The 15625-nt window shown below is 36.2% G+C and overlaps 1 protein-coding gene across 5 annotated transcripts in view; it reads left to right on the top strand.

Moving 5' to 3' along the window:
• Positions 1 to 15625, top strand: part of PIBF1 (progesterone immunomodulatory binding factor 1) — a 174007-nt gene that overhangs the window by 9233 nt on the left and 149149 nt on the right. For 2 of the 5 annotated variants that reach the window (XM_037528944.2, XM_054701528.1), the window contains exons 1-5: positions 57 to 268; positions 1684 to 1973; positions 5303 to 5403; positions 7280 to 7478; positions 10043 to 10162. In XM_037528944.2, coding sequence (XP_037384841.1) covers positions 1722 to 1973; positions 5303 to 5403; positions 7280 to 7478; positions 10043 to 10162 — 672 coding nt within the window. In that variant the 5' untranslated portion in view covers positions 57 to 268; positions 1684 to 1721. Of the gene's footprint in view, positions 1 to 56; positions 269 to 656; positions 1178 to 1683; positions 1974 to 5302; positions 5404 to 7279; positions 7479 to 10042; positions 10163 to 15625 lie in introns of those variants that run through there. The other 3 variants (XM_054701530.1, XM_054701531.1, XM_054701529.1) reach the window with 2 other exon arrangements.

The following is a 15625-nucleotide window of genomic DNA, read 5'->3' as shown; positions in this document are numbered from 1 at the left end:
CGGGCTGAGTTCCGGCCGGTCCGCGCGGGCTGAGTTCCGGCGGCGTGGGCGTGTACGCGCTCTTACTTCCTCCGTCCTCCTCGGAGCGCGGAAATGGTCGTCTAGGTTACGGTTCCTAACGGTCTCTGGCCCCGACGTCTCTAGTTGCGGGCTTGCAACCCGCAACTCAGATAATTCTTCAAAATAGATTTGCTGTCTGGAGACATATTCAGCTCCTCGAAGTGACGCTTGACCTTTCCTTGGATGTGAAGTAATTGAAGCTTTCGAGGTAGCTCGCGGCTGTGTCCCATCCTTTCCCGCGCGGGGCAAGGACATCTCCAGTGCTGCCAAATTTGGGTCCTGTGTTTCTGATGCAGGTGTCAGTGTTCCCAGACTCTTGATGGTTGTAATCCAGGAGGTGTTGCCTGTCTTTGGTGTCACTTTCATGGCTCCTTTTGATTTATAAAGGAGGGAAGCCGATCCAACTTAACTTTTTACTGTTTTCCCTCCACACACCGTTTTCCTAATCATTCAGTTTAGAAAAATTGCCCCCAATACCCTAAATAATATATTGTATCGTGTAGTATTAAAACAAAGTTCTTGCTTAAATTCTTGTAAAAGGGGAAGAAGTTGTATTTATTTTTCAATTTTATTTATCTTATTTTTATTTATTTTCTATATTTATTTTTACATCTTTTTCATTTTTGCACAATGTATGTATTTTCATCTTGGTTATATTCCCTATACGATTCCCATCCCCCTTATTTTGACCTTAATCCCTTCTCCCTTCTATTCCCCTCTGCCCCCCTCCTGTTTATAGTTGCTTGTTGATTTTGATTTTTACTTTGTTATAGTCTTTCCTGGTCCCTTATTTAGGTTTTCTAAATTTCTGCTATGAGTGAGACCATCTGGTATTTTTCTTTTTCTTTCTGGCTGATTTCGCTAAGCATGGTCCCTTCCAGCTCCATCCACGTTGCTGCAAATTAGAATTCTTGAGCTTTGTTTTGTTTTGTTTTGTTTTGTTTTGTTTTCTCCTCCTCTGCCTCTTATTTTCGTTTTGCTAACTGGAAATCTATTTTGAAGAATTATCTGAGTTTTCTTTTGTAAACAAAATCTTCAGTGGTGCTTTAACACATTTGACATGCAAGGCCCACCCCACACTTGATCTTTAGGATGCATGTGTGCTTGTGTTTGAAAGGTAGGAGTCACAACTCAGATTCACAAAGACTTGGCGCCCTGCCCAGCTACCACTATCTTCTGCTGTTTTGCTCTTTAGTCACCACAATACCAACCTTAATTCCTGTATGCTTTGCCCTTTCTACTCCTCCTGTCCTAATCCAAGATTCTACGGTTATTCTATATAATATTCCCCTGACTTAACTTATATGAAATCTTGAGTCTGTGTTGCATTTATTAGTATCATAACTGAGTACTAATGAGTTAGGGCTTTCTCCCTTTAATTCATACATTTATGTGTTTCTTCCGATTAAAAGCTTCTCCTCTGGGAACTGGGCTTTTTGTTCATTTAAGGGCCTGTGTTTGTAGTAGGATTTAATGAGTGTATGAATTGAGCAGTAATTTACTATTTTGTCTTAGATTCAGATGCCTAATAATTTAGAGAATCCTTGGTATTTCTAATACATTTCATGTTTTCCATAGAGAATATTTGAATGCATTTAAATTTGTATTTTTTTTAATCTACAGAAGAGTTGGAGAAGAAAACTGACCAATAATAGTAAAAAATGTCTCGAAAAATTTCCAAATCATCAAATAAAGTGAACATTTCTAGCTCTCTGGAATCTGAAGATATTAGTTTAGAAACAACAGTTCCTACTGATGATATTTCTTCATCAGAAGAGCGAGATGGTAAAATGAAAATCACCAGGCAGTTAATTGAGCGAAAAGAACTACTTCATAATATTCAGTTACTGAAAATAGAGCTTTCCCAGAAAAATATGATGATTGACAATTTGAAAGTGGATTATCTTACTAAGGTAAGAGGAGGTGTAAATTTTATCTGTACACTTTATTGTCTTTAAACTGCAGATAAGGAAGAATTAAAAATATATATATATAATTTGAACTTAAAGTGATATATTAATGTTTCATCACAAAGATATCAAGTATTTTGAGAGGATAATTAACATATTCTTATATGGCTGTTTTTGGAAAGAGCAGCAGAGTGAATAATATTTCTGTGTGTTAAAAAATCCTGCAGGAAGGGGTGATTTAAAGGTGAACAGAGATAATTTGTTTTCGTGGGTTCAATTTTTAAATCTTAACATGTTCTTTGCTTCATTGAGAAGTAGCTTTGATGTGACTTATTTGGAAGAATCAAGATCATAATTATGAAATTGACTTTGTATAGTCATCTGCCTTGCAATTCTGGCTTCTTTGTCACCTTTCTATTTGATAGCTACTGTGCCATAGGCCAAGTATCAATTCAGTTCCCATTATCCTGTTTGCCAAAATAGGAAGGGATGTGGTAGTCCTGTGTTTCTATTTGCAGTCACAGAGTATTTTATGTAATACCCAGATTATCCAGAATCCTTGTGGCCACATGTAGCATTGACCTTTTTTAGACATTTCTCTTCTGGACCTGTGTGAACTTTTCTTTAACATACATACTCTGGGGTAGAACTTAGGGCTCACAAGGCGCATATGTACCTAATTTAACAAAATGTACTGCCCAGTTGCTCTCCAGAATACCTGCCCTGGTCTACATTCACTCTTTTTTTTAGTTCTAAGAGTATTTAGAATATTCTGCTTAGAGACTTCTTGGAGGTAAGATGTTTGCTGTCAAATAGATGAAGAAATACTACATATGCTAGGATTAATCTTCCAAAATTCATCAAATTCAAGGCTCCTTAATTTTAAGATGAACCATTACACCTATCACTACGGTTAAAAACCGCCAAGTTAAATGCTTAACTGCTATACATTATAAAATGCATTGTATTTTCATAGATGTACTGTGTGAAAGAGTCTTTTATTTAGAGAAGGGATCAATTTTTTTAGGGAACTGATAAATTGATTTAGGGATTGAGAAAGTGACAAAATTTTTAACCATTCATTCATTATCCAAAGCTTACTGATGATCAGGAATATGAAGCTAAAAATCTCACATTCTGGCATTATAAAAAATAAATTCTTTCTAAACTGCAGCTCCATAATAATGGTTGGAGTTCACAGCAACAATAAACTGAATATAAAACTGTTTTTGCTGTTAACGTTAAATGACCTGTCTTTGGAAGAATTCCAGTACTGGTCTTGAATGACAGAGTGTCATGAAGATGATAGATATTTCTTTGTGAGAAAAGAGTGGCCCTGCTGTCCGTTTTTTTTAGGAATTAGGTTTAGCTCTTAATACCAGAGATTTGGAAAAGAGTCTAGGAGATTGGGATCCAAAGTGGAAACTGTAGCTTAAGCAAGATAAGGATTTGCTTATCTGGTATAACACAAATCTGAAAATAGGTAATTTAAATCTTTTTTTTTAAAGATTTATTTATTTATGCATACAAGAGCTGGGGTACAGGCCAGAGGTATGGGGGGAGGGAGTGAGAGGATTAACCAGAGACAGAGTGGGGAACAGAACAGTCAGATTTACCAAGTACACTGCTGAGGGAGCAGCAGGTGAGACAGGAGAGGTCTGCTGCACTATGTGGGTTGCTCCCTGGCTGGCCAGGGATTAAATTCGTGCTGCAGAGTTTGCGGTCAGCTTTATAGGTTGTGTCTTAACCTCCTGCGCCACCAGGGAGCCCCTGAAAATAGGTAATTTAGACCTGGTGTTTTGGGAGGAATCCAAGCTCCTGTTAACCTTTTGTGCAGCTACTTTTATCATGCATTTAACCTTAAAATCACAAATGGCTGATCTACTTTCAAAATTGTGTACAGGCAGAACTAAGGAGAACAGTAATGGGGAAATGGGTCGTATACTAAATGAGCCAGTCCCCTTTAAAAAGCTTTTCCAAAAGCTTAAGTCGTGACCTTAGAGAACTTTATGGCATGACCAACCTTACCCAGTGCAAGGGGGTGGCAATCTGGGAAATTTGAAATTTTTAACTGGACACATTGTTATCACTAGTAACAATCAGAATATGTCAGAAAGAGCATAGACTTGATGGTGGGAGAAAGTAACAGTTATTCTGCTAGTCAGGGTATTTTTTTACTTAGGAAATTTGTAAATTTGTGTAATCTGACATCTTTCCTCGCCAATAGGACAGCAGTTCAGTGTTATGTATATATGGCCTTATTACAGTTTGTTATGAATCTTGACCCATGTTGATTTGATTTCTCCATGTCTAAAAAAAGGAACAGATAGTCTAAAGAAACTTAAAAGGCATTGATTCACATTTAGCACTCAGCTGCTTGTCAACTTCAAGAAGTTAGAAGGGAACTACTTTAGACAGACTTTTTATAGTAAAGAATTGTTAGCTTTATACTTTTTCCCCTACTCACTGCTGTCTAAATCCCCTTCTTTGATCCATTTCTCACTTTCATTCTATTTCACTCTTCTATCCCAAGTTTTAAATGCCAAAAACTCTTGACTCTTTAGACATCTGTGAGTTCCTATGGCTTGCAGACGGAAAGAGTACATCTTCCCACCTTTTTATCTCTGAGTTAAGGGACTGGATTTAAAAGTCAGTTGAAATTGTATCAGTTAAAATTTTGGAAAAAGTAGAGGTTTCTTCTGGTAATAGGATTCTTGATTTGCAAAATAGCAATTATGAGGAATATGATTATTATTAATTGATTTAAGGCATTTATTGAGATATGCTGCCGGGAATATAGTGATAAATGTGTGGGAATCCCCTTTTTATGGAGATCACATTCAAATGAGTGCAAGATCAATAAACAAACAAGGTGTCTTCAAGGAATATAAGATTGGATGAAATTGGTAACTAGTTTCCTTTGAATGTTTATTGTGTCACCCATGTTATAGTCAATTGAAGATGTATACTTGTCAGATACATGGATCTGGAGTACAAATGCAGGATCTGGCCTGGAAGTAATTACCTGAGTGAAGTCCCCTCATAAAACTCCAGTTATCAATGAACTTCTCAGTGAGAGTAGGGTAAGAAGGAAAAAGCCCTAATGACAGCCTGGCCAAAAAACGCTACTTACTAGACAGCAGTTTCAAATCATAGTGTGAAAGCCATTTGTATAAGCATTTGTAGTTTGTGGACATATCCATTGCCCAGAAAACCTCTGTTCATTTTTAACCTGTTTCTTTTAAGTGCTTTTTTATATTTAATTTTTTATGATATTTTAATGATCAGAGTTTTTAATAATACATTTGAAAATTGACCTCTTTTTTATTAAGATTGAAGAATTGGAGGAAAAACTTAATGATGCACTTCACCAGAAGCAGCTACTGACATTGAGATTAGACAACCAATTGACATTTCAACAGAAGGATACTAGGTAAGAAGTTTTAAAAAGCAACAGTACCTTCTTCATATTTAAAAAGCAACAATACCTTCTTCAGCAATACCTTCTTCATACCTAAATAATTTCATTACCTGCTTCTATTGTAAGAGATTTAATTCAAAGATGGTTATAATTTTTACATCAAGACCAACCATAAATAATAGATTACTTTTTACAGTACACAAAATACAAAAAGTCAAAATACAACATTTATTCAACAAAGATTGCTAATGTAAATGAATCATAAACGATAATGGAAGCTCATTAACCTTACCACTACTTAACCTGTGTCTGGATTACCCTTTCTTCATTTGGTTTGTAAAACATACTGATTGTTTCTCATGGTCCATTAAGCTTCCCTGGCTGAAGGTACCCTCTGTTTGCCTGCATACTTTCTCCAGCTCAGCGTGTGCTGAACAACAGTCCCTTGTATTTACTCTAAAATATGCCTCTGCAATTGTACTTATTATCCTTATATAATTTAATTAGGAATTATATGAACAAGTATGAGAACAAAAGTGTGTCATGTCTGTAAATGTTATAACAAATTATTTGGAAAGGTGCAGTAAAATTGAATGACTGAAAATATCATCAAATTAAGTATCAGCAGGACAGAGATGGGGGGCAAAAATTAAACAAATCCATAGAAAGTGTCTTCTCACACTTCTTCCCAAGTGACTTTTAAGGTCTCTTGCCATGGTAAGAAATCGAACTCGGAATGCATGAATAATAATTTACACAAAAATAAAGCATACTTCCATATAACAAACTTTGGACCCTATGTAAAAACTTTGGCAAATGGATGTTTATTTCTGTATTTTAATTAGAAGTAAATGTATAAACTATGATCTAAAGATGTAAATCTAGGAGTCATTAGGATGTAGGTAGTATTTCAGTTGTGCTTCAAACGTAAATAGAGAGGAGAGGACCAGGTAGCCAACATTAAGACGAACCAGAAAAGTTGACTGAGAAAGAGCCATCCATAAAACAGAAAGGGAGAGAGTACGGTATCTTGGGAACTAGGGAAAGGAACTATGTAAGTAAGAAGAGGTCAGTTGTCTAGTGCTATCATTAGATTAGGGATGAAAAGAATTGAAAATTGATCATTAGCCATCTGGATGTGACTGGTGACCTAGAGATTTTAGCAGGATGGTGAAAACCTGATTGGTCTGAGTTTAAGAGCAAAGGCATTGGGGACAGTGAGTATAGATAACTTTTGAGAAGTTTTGCTGGAGGGGAGGGAGCAAAGAAAGGGAGTGGTAAAATGGGATCAGAAGTTGTATTTTTTTTTTATTATTCATTTGTTTTAAGATAGGAGAAATAGCATTATGTTTGTATGTTAATGGAGTGATATGATATAGTAGAGAAGGGAAAAATCAGATGGTTCCTCCCTATTCAAATCTTTGGGTTGATAATTAACTGTAACAGTTTCTACTCATGTTTGAGAATGGTGATTATGTGCACATTACGGTTTTCATTACCTCATTGGTTGAATGAGTACCTTATGGTGCTTCAGTGTTGCTGTCTTAAGAGGTATACCTTGAATTATCTGGATAAACAAAAATGAAAATTATTTTCATGAATAAGGTCCAAAGCAGATATATAAGACTTAAAGACCTAAACCTTTAATAGAGGAATTATATAACTTTATAATTTGAATTTTTTAATTCTTTAAGAATATCAATTCTCTGATAATTTTTGTGATTGCGCATTTGTTAATTAGTATAGAATTACCATTTCATGTTTAAATGGGTAAATAAGTATTTAGAGCCAAAAATACTGTTGAGCTCATGTCCTAATTTTATAGTACCATAAAATTAAATCTCAAAGATTTTTTTAAGCTTGCCATAAATTCTCTCCTAAAATGTAGGAAATATCAGGAACTTATGAAACAAGAAATGGAAACTATTTTATTGAGACAAAAACAACTAGAAGAGACAAATCATCAGCTAAGAGAGAAAGCTGGAGATATTCGACGAAACCTGCGTGACTTTGAGTTGACAGAAGAGCAGTATGTGAAACTAAGAGGTTTTCCTGAAGATCAGCTTTCTATTCCTGAATTTGTATCTGTAAGTATCTTGTATCATTAAAAAAAAAAAAAAATCCTGTATATATTGTCAGACTAAAACTTGCCCTTTATGTAGTAGCTCTAACTTTTGAAATAATTAAATTGGTTTCTTACTTTGTGGACTTAACCAAGATGGTGACTGATATTCATGTCACCAGGTTTTAAGGGTCTTGACCATTGAGCAATAAATAGGGCTAATGGCTGCATATTCCAAAAAGATGGATTATTTTATCCCAAACTGATGATTTGTAGCGTTCTAAAAATTAAAAATTAAAGAAATAATTGACAAATTACTGGTTGCCAATGGTTAAAGATAACAGAAGAGAGTGTAATTTTAAAGGGGTAAAATGAGGGAGATTTTTGTGATTCTAGTTCAGGATCTTGATTGCAGTGTTGATTACACAAGTCTACACTAGACTTCATCTATGGCAGTTCTCCAGATTTTGGAGTGTCCTAATTCCTTTTCACTCTAAAAACTACTGAGGACTACCCCAGTAATTTTTCCTGGGCTATGTCTATTAATATTTGCCATATTAGAAATTAAAACAGACATTTAAAAACAAGAATGCATAAGCACACATTCCTTAGCCTTAAGGTGTTGCTGTCATCACCCATCAAGCAGCCACTGGCAAGTACCACTGAACAGGAATAAGAAAGAGTGAAAATTGTAGTATTAACTAGCAAAAACAGTTTTCATCTTATGAATTCCCTGAAAGGGTCTCAGGGTGGTGGGGTGGGGACCTGGGACCACCTAACCGCACACTGAGAACTGTTGTTTTGTAATGTATAGCTATTTCACCCTAAGAAGCTTAATTTTTTTTCTTTTGTAAAAGGGTTAATAATGATGACAGCACCTTTTTATTGAGATAAGTATGAAGAGTAACTTGAATATGTATGTAAGACATATATTTGTGAGCCCAGGGCTCACAATATAGTAAACACATAATAAATATCGCCTATTATTTTTGCTGAGGTGAGGGTTGCTACTGTGGGTTCTTATTTGGATAAGGTTTCCAAGTTAATGATTTCCTGTGAAATGAAGAGTTACTGTTTTGTCCACCATTTTATTTAGGTAGCTCAAATAACATTTTTTTCTGTCTAAAGTGCACTGTCAAAAACAAATGTCTCAAGTGCTGTCCTTGAGGCTTTATCCATAGTAATTATCAGGTATCCCTGTAGTGGCAGTTACACATATTTTTGCTCTCTGTTCAATGTTCCTTGTTGTATCTTTTGTTTTCAGACAATATTATCCTAACTAGTTAATTATACACAGATTATACTTCATTGTGTTGAAGGACAACCGTAGTACTTGCTGCTTACCAGATACGGTATTCTTGCAATACAGCAATATATTATGGAGTTTCAGATTGTATGCTTGTACAGTGCAAGACCCTGAATTACACTTTCCTAACTTGGTAATGGCTTCTTAGTTTTAAGGAACTTGTCAGATGGCTCAGGCCAATTCCTGTAAGAGTTACAAGAAAGGTTTGATATGGAAGTGGTGATGTAAAAGATACCTCCCTCCTGATTCATCCTGATTATCTCTTATACTGCTTCACTAGTAGCTTAACATATATATTTTGAAATATATATATATATATTTTTAAAAATAATCTTATTTATTTTTGTGTAGAAGAACTGGGTGTAGGTCAGAGGTGCAAGGGTGAGAGGATTCACCAGAGACAGAGTGGGGAGAAGAACAGGCAGATATACTGAAATACACTGCTGAGGGGAACAGCAGGAGAGACAGGAGAGGTCTGCTGTGCTATGTGGGTTAGCTCCCTGGTATGGGGGTTGAACTCAGGTTGTCATGGTGGTAGCGCTGAGACTTAACCCCTTGGCCACCAGGGAGGCCCAAGTTTGTCATATATTTACACATCAGAAACAAATGAGGCAAAAATTCCTGCCTCACAGAGCTTGTGCTCTCGTAGAAGCACACACACATTAATTAAAAGTAGAATATGTTTAATGTTTATCACAATGCTATGGAGAAAAATGTAGGAGTGAAAAAGAACTGCTGCCAGATAGAAGATGTTATTTTAAATCAGGCTAAAGGAATCCAGGAGGGTTTTACTGATAGGGTGACATTTGATCAGAGACCTGGAGAAAGTAAAAGCATAAGCAGTACATTTATATGTGGGAAGAACTTTTCTTTCAGAGGAACCAACAAGAGCAGAACTCTTGTTGAACACTTGATGTGTTCAGGAAGTAAGCGGATGGTGTGAAGTGGGCAGTAGGAGATGAGGAGTAAGTAGTAAATGGAATGTTAATAGAAGAGAGGAAAGAGAGACTGTGTCAGGAATGGGGAGTTACAGGCAGTCTGGGCTTTCAGAGAACTTAATTGAACATTAAACTCTAATAAAGTGTTAAAGGTCACTTAGTGAAGTTTTATTTTAGTTTTTATACAAACAACACAAAATTTTATTGTTTAGGAATTTAAGCTAAAACTCTAACTTTTCCTTTTATTACCTTAACACTTTCATTACTGATAGTCAAGAATACTATAAATTAGCAAATTTTAATTGTGATTTGGATTTTAAGACTGCTTATTTGTTTTTTTTAAAGCTACGTTTCTACGAACTAGTGAGTCCATTAAAAAAGGAAATTTCTGAACTACAAGTGAAAAAGAATGAACTGTTAGAAGAATTAACTGAAAACAAAGGCCACCTGAAGCAACTGACGGAGGTTTGTATGATTTTGATGGCTGATGGAAAGAGGCATCAACCTTGTCTATAAAAAGTGCCTCAAGATTTGAAATTAAGAAATATAAATCAATAATAGGAAAATAGGACTGTGAGATGCAACTGCTGTGATTTTTCATATGTAGAGAGACAGATTAAATGGGAAATTGTCATCTTAAAGACTGACAAGATAAGTCTGTGATATTGATCTGTAATCCACGGCTGAGTATTTTTTTGTTGTAACTCATTTCACTCTCAGTTTTTCATTACAGGTTAACCTTTTTTTTTTTGTGATATGAAAGGAAGCTACTGTGTATCATTCATTTTGCCTTTTCATCAAATATATTTAGCTTGCCACTACTTGTTCAGAACACGTGCAGCAACACTAGTGTCAACCCCAGGGATGTGTTTGGGGTTGTGCCAGGTGTTGGCAGCCGTGACCCAAGAGACACATTATCTGCATCTAGAGTCTGACCCTAGATGATGTTTTGATGCTTGCATTTTCTGTGTGACCTTGAGCAAGTCATTTAATGTTTCCTTCTCTGTCAGATAGAGAAAATACTACTTCTTGTCCTTTTATTATGTTTCTGTTTCAAAGCAAAACCATGATTTTACCAAAGTTGCATATAAATATTTATCTTATGTCCTATTTAAAGGGCTACTTTTACCAAAGATGTATTATTCAGAAATAAATATATCTCAGGACTCTAATTTGCTAAACTGTTAGTAGTAGTTAGGGTCTAGTTAAATCAATAGAGGGTCAGTGCTACAAACAAAGTAAAAGCTCAGTTTCCTGTCATAAGAGCAACAAAGTCAGCAGGAACACTGCCAAATAGGCAAATGTGGTGATATGAACACAAGGTTCTATTCTGTTTTTTCCTTTCTTCTGCTAACCTGCCATATTGTGCACGTAAATCATTTGCACATTTAGATAAATAGCTCTTAATTAAAAAAAAAATTCATCTGTAGTCAAGATAATAAAGGACAAAGTTAGAAGGCATCTAGTTTTGCATTCCTGGGCAAATCATTTGATCTCAGTTGTTACTCTGAAATGCCCAGAGTGGTGATAGTGGTGATGTAGGGCTCACTGGGGAGATAGCAATAGACAGATTTTCAGACTTGGTTCTGTAATATATTAGGTACCTCAGCATCTTTCAAAGATTTATTATTTTGTAGGGGGCTAGCTGGATGAGTATTTTTATCCTTGTTTCTATCAAACCATCTTCTTTTTAGTCACCTTAACATTTGGAATTTCTCTTGAACAAAGGACTGCATGGACCAAAAAAAAAAACCAAAATCAACAAAAGCTTGTAGCCTTAGAATAATCATTAACATGTTAGTATGTGATACATTTTTGCTGTGTGGCAAAGCATGTCTCTACTTTCAAAGGTCAGTAATGGCATTGTATCTTAAATTTTTGTTTGTTTTGACATTGCTAACACTTTTAATATTTTACTGATAGGAAAACAGAGAAAATTAACAATGGCTTTATTCATTGGGTGCCCAAATGTTTTTAATGAATGCCCTGATAACTCTTGAACACAGAAAGAGTTTTGTTTGTGAAGTTGTACTGGTTAGGGATCTCCAGAGAAATAGAACAAACAAGATATGTATATATAGTGACTTATTTGTCTTCAGTAATTAACTTATATGATTTTTGGAGCCTTAGTGAATCTAAAATCTGATGGGGTAGACTGGCAGTTTGGAGATTTGGGAAATAGTTGCAATTTGAATCCAAAAACAGTCTGTCTGCTGGCAGAATTCTTTTTAGATCATGGGAGGTCAGTACTTTTCCTATTAAGACCTTCAACTGATTGGACGGGGCCCACCACATTATGGAGAGTAATTTGCCTTAGTCAAACTCTACTGATGTAAACATTAATCTCATTGAAGGAATAGTTATACAAAAACACCTTTGGTAATACTTTATCAAATATTTGGGTACCGGTGGCCTAGCCAAGTTGACACAAAGTTACCAACAACATAACCCTTCCATGTGTAAATTTGTTTCTTACAGGTTTATCACCTCTCAACTACTACTTTGTCTTAAACATTTCCTTAAATTTAGTAATAATGTAGTCGATAAAATTATAATCAGAAAAAAAGAAACTAAGCAGTGTTTTATATACTTAATAAAATGCATTAGAAACTCAAGAAATGTGATTTAAGATCTAATGGAATTCTTTTGTATTAAGACCACTTAGGGCCTCCCTCGTGGCGCAGCGGTTGAGCGCTGGCTGCAAGGCTGCCCCTGGCCTCTGCAGTACCGGTTCCATCCCCGGCCCCCGGCGAGGGTCCCACATGGTTCGCGGACCTCTCCTGCTCCGCCCGCTGCTCCCCTCAGCAGTGTGTTCCGTTGGTCTGCCTGTTTTGCTCCCCACTCTGGCTCTGGTAGATTCTCTCATCCTCCTGCGCTTCTGACTATACCCAGTGCTTGTATAAATAAATAAATAAATCTTTTTTAAAAAAAGGCCACTTACTATAATTGTAATTAATAAATAATATAATTTATATTATTACAAACGTAATAAATAATATAAATAAGACCCCTGAATATTTTTAAATTAAAATTCAACCCAGCAAAAACTTTTTGTAAGGATATAATGAATAATAAATATTAATTAACCCTTAAGAAATTTTGTATAACTATATTATGGGGGGCTATTTTTTAAAATGTTTTTTGTTAAGTTATTTAAACATCTGGGGAATTCAGAAATACTATTTTTTTTTAAGATTTTTTTTTTTTTAATGTATACAAGAACTTGGGTGTAGGCCAGAGGTGCAGGGGGTGAGAGGATTCACCAAAGACAGAATGGGGAGCAGAGCAGACAAAATATGCTGCTGAGAGGAGCAGCAGGTGAGACTGGAATGGTCTGCGCCATGCGGGTCAGCTCCCTGGTTGGAGATGGAACTCATGCTGCAGTGTCTGATGATCACTTGATAGTCCTGAGACTTAATCCCTTGTGCCACCACGCAGGCCCCAGAAATACTATTTTTGAATCCCAGCTCTGCAAGTTGAAGATGGTATGATGGTCTTGAATAAAAAACTTGGTCTCTGGGCCTCCCTAGTGGCGCAGGTGGTTGAGCCCCGCACTGTGAAGCTGTCCGCAGCCTCTGCAGCGCGTGTTTGATCCCGGCCAGCCAGCGAGAATCCCACATGGCGCTGGAGACCTCTCCTGTCACGCCCGCTGCTCCCCTCAACAGTGTATTTCGTCAGTCTGCCTGTTCTGTTCCCCACTCTGTCTCCGGTGAATCCTCTCACCCTCCCATGCTTCTGGCCTGTACCCTGGTTCTTAAATAAAAATAAATAAATTAAAAAAAAAAAAACACTTGGTCTGGGCCTCTCCGATGGCGCAGTGGGTTGAGCGCAGCGCTGTGAAGCTGTCGCAGCCTCTGCAGCACTGGTTCGATTCCTGGCCTTCCAGGGAGATTCCCACATGGCGCAGCAGACCTCTCCTGTCTCACCCGCTACTCCCCTCAGCAGTGTATTTCGGTCCTTCCGCCTGTTATGCAACCTGCTCTGTCTTGGGTAAATCCTCTCACCCTCCCACACCTCTGCACTGTACCCCAGTGCTTGTGTGAATGATAAATATATCTTCAAAAAAACCCCAAAAAACTTGGTCTTCTCTATGCCCCACTCCCCGATCAAACAACTTCTCTAATTATAAAATAGGAATGATAATTTATAACACCTACATCACATAGTAATTTATTTTTATTTAATCTTGTTCAATTTTTTTTAATTAAGGTGACATTTGTTTACAATACACAATGTATAAGACAAATGTATAAGATCATACCTCTTCAGGTGTATGTCACCACACCACACCCACCAACAATATATCCATTGTTCTGCGCCATAGTCCATTTGGCACCCTCCACACATTGCTCTCCACCATCCCCCTTTCCCTGTGGTAGTCTCAATTCTACAGTCAGACTTCTAGCATTTATTATTGGTTTGATTTTGTCTGACCCTTTGTTTTGAATCCCTATATCCCCCACATAAATGAAACTAGCTAGTATTTGGCTTTACTCTGACTTACTTGAGTTAGGCTTATCCCCTCCAGTTCCATTCATGTTGTTGCCAATGGCAAGAGTTCATCTTTTTTTGGTAGCTAAGCAATATTCATTGTGTGTGTATGTTCCACATTTTCCTAATCCGCTCATCAATCCTTGGGCACTTTAGATTGTTTCTCTGTAACTCGGCTGTTGAATAATGATGCTACAAACACATGCGTGTATATATATATATATATATATATATATATATATATATATATATATATCCCTTTAGATTAATGTCTTTGCATTGTTTGGGTAAATTCCTAGGAATGGATTTGCTAGATCATATGGTAGATTTATTTTTAATATTTTGAAATTTCAGTGCTGTTCTCCATAGGGGCTAGACCAGTGCACATTGTATGAGTGTAATTTTTTCTCCCCATCCTTTGCACCATTTGTTGTTTCAGAGCCATTCTCACAATTGTGAGATTTTGGCTTTTGTTTGCATTTTCCTCATGATAAATGATGATGAGCACTTTTTCATGTGCAGTTTGACCTAGCATCTGAATGTCTTCTTTGGGGAAGTACAGATTTAACTCTTCTGCCCATTTTTTGATGGGGTTATTTTCTTGTTGTTGAGTTCTATGTGTGCTTTGGAGATACTGGATATCACCCTCTTGCCAAATGTTTGGTGGCAAATATTTTTATTTAATAGAATATCTTTCTATTTCTTTGACTCTCCGATTTCTTTTAAGAATGTCTTATTACAGCGTCATTGTATAGATCTTTCAGCTTAAGTTCAATCCTCGGTATTAATTTTTTAAGTGATAATAAATGGTATTTTCTTGATTTCTTTCTCTTTCAGCTCATTGTTTGCATAATGGGAACATAACTGATGTTTGTAAATTGATTTTGTGACCTGCCACTTTACTCATTATTTCTAATAGTTTTTTAGTAGAGTTATGAGGTTTTCTATATACGTTACGATGTCACCCGCAGATAGTGATAGTTTTACTTCTTTCTCAGCTTGGGTTCTGTTTTATCTTTCTCTTGACTGATTGCTGTAACCAGGAGTTTTAATACTGTGTGTGATATGAATGGTAAACGTAGGCATACTTATCTTGTATCAGATTTTAGAGGAAAAACTTGAGGTTTTTCACCACTGCATATATTAGCTGTAGGTTTCTGATATATGGCCTCTATTGTGTTGATGTATGTTCCATACATCCACAATTTTTGGAGGGTTTTTATCATAAATGGATATTGAATTTTATCGAATGCTTTCTGTGTATCTAATGATATGATTATATACTTTTTACCTTTCCTTTTCTTGGTATAGTAAGCTATCTTGATCAGTTTTCATAATGTTGAATCATCCTTGCATCCCTGAAATAAATCTCATTTGGTCATGATGTATGATCCTTTTAATGCATTACTGAATTTGGTATGCTCAGTTTTGTTGAAT

The sequence above is a fragment of the Talpa occidentalis genome, unplaced genomic scaffold (assembly GCF_014898055.3).
Source record: "Talpa occidentalis isolate TD23 unplaced genomic scaffold, MPIMG_talOcc4v2.1 talOcc4.5, whole genome shotgun sequence".
In the NCBI taxonomy this organism is placed as follows: Eukaryota; Metazoa; Chordata; class Mammalia; order Eulipotyphla; family Talpidae; genus Talpa; species Talpa occidentalis.
Note: the sequence above shows the minus strand (reverse complement) of the source record. Positions and strands in the feature narration are given on the sequence as shown.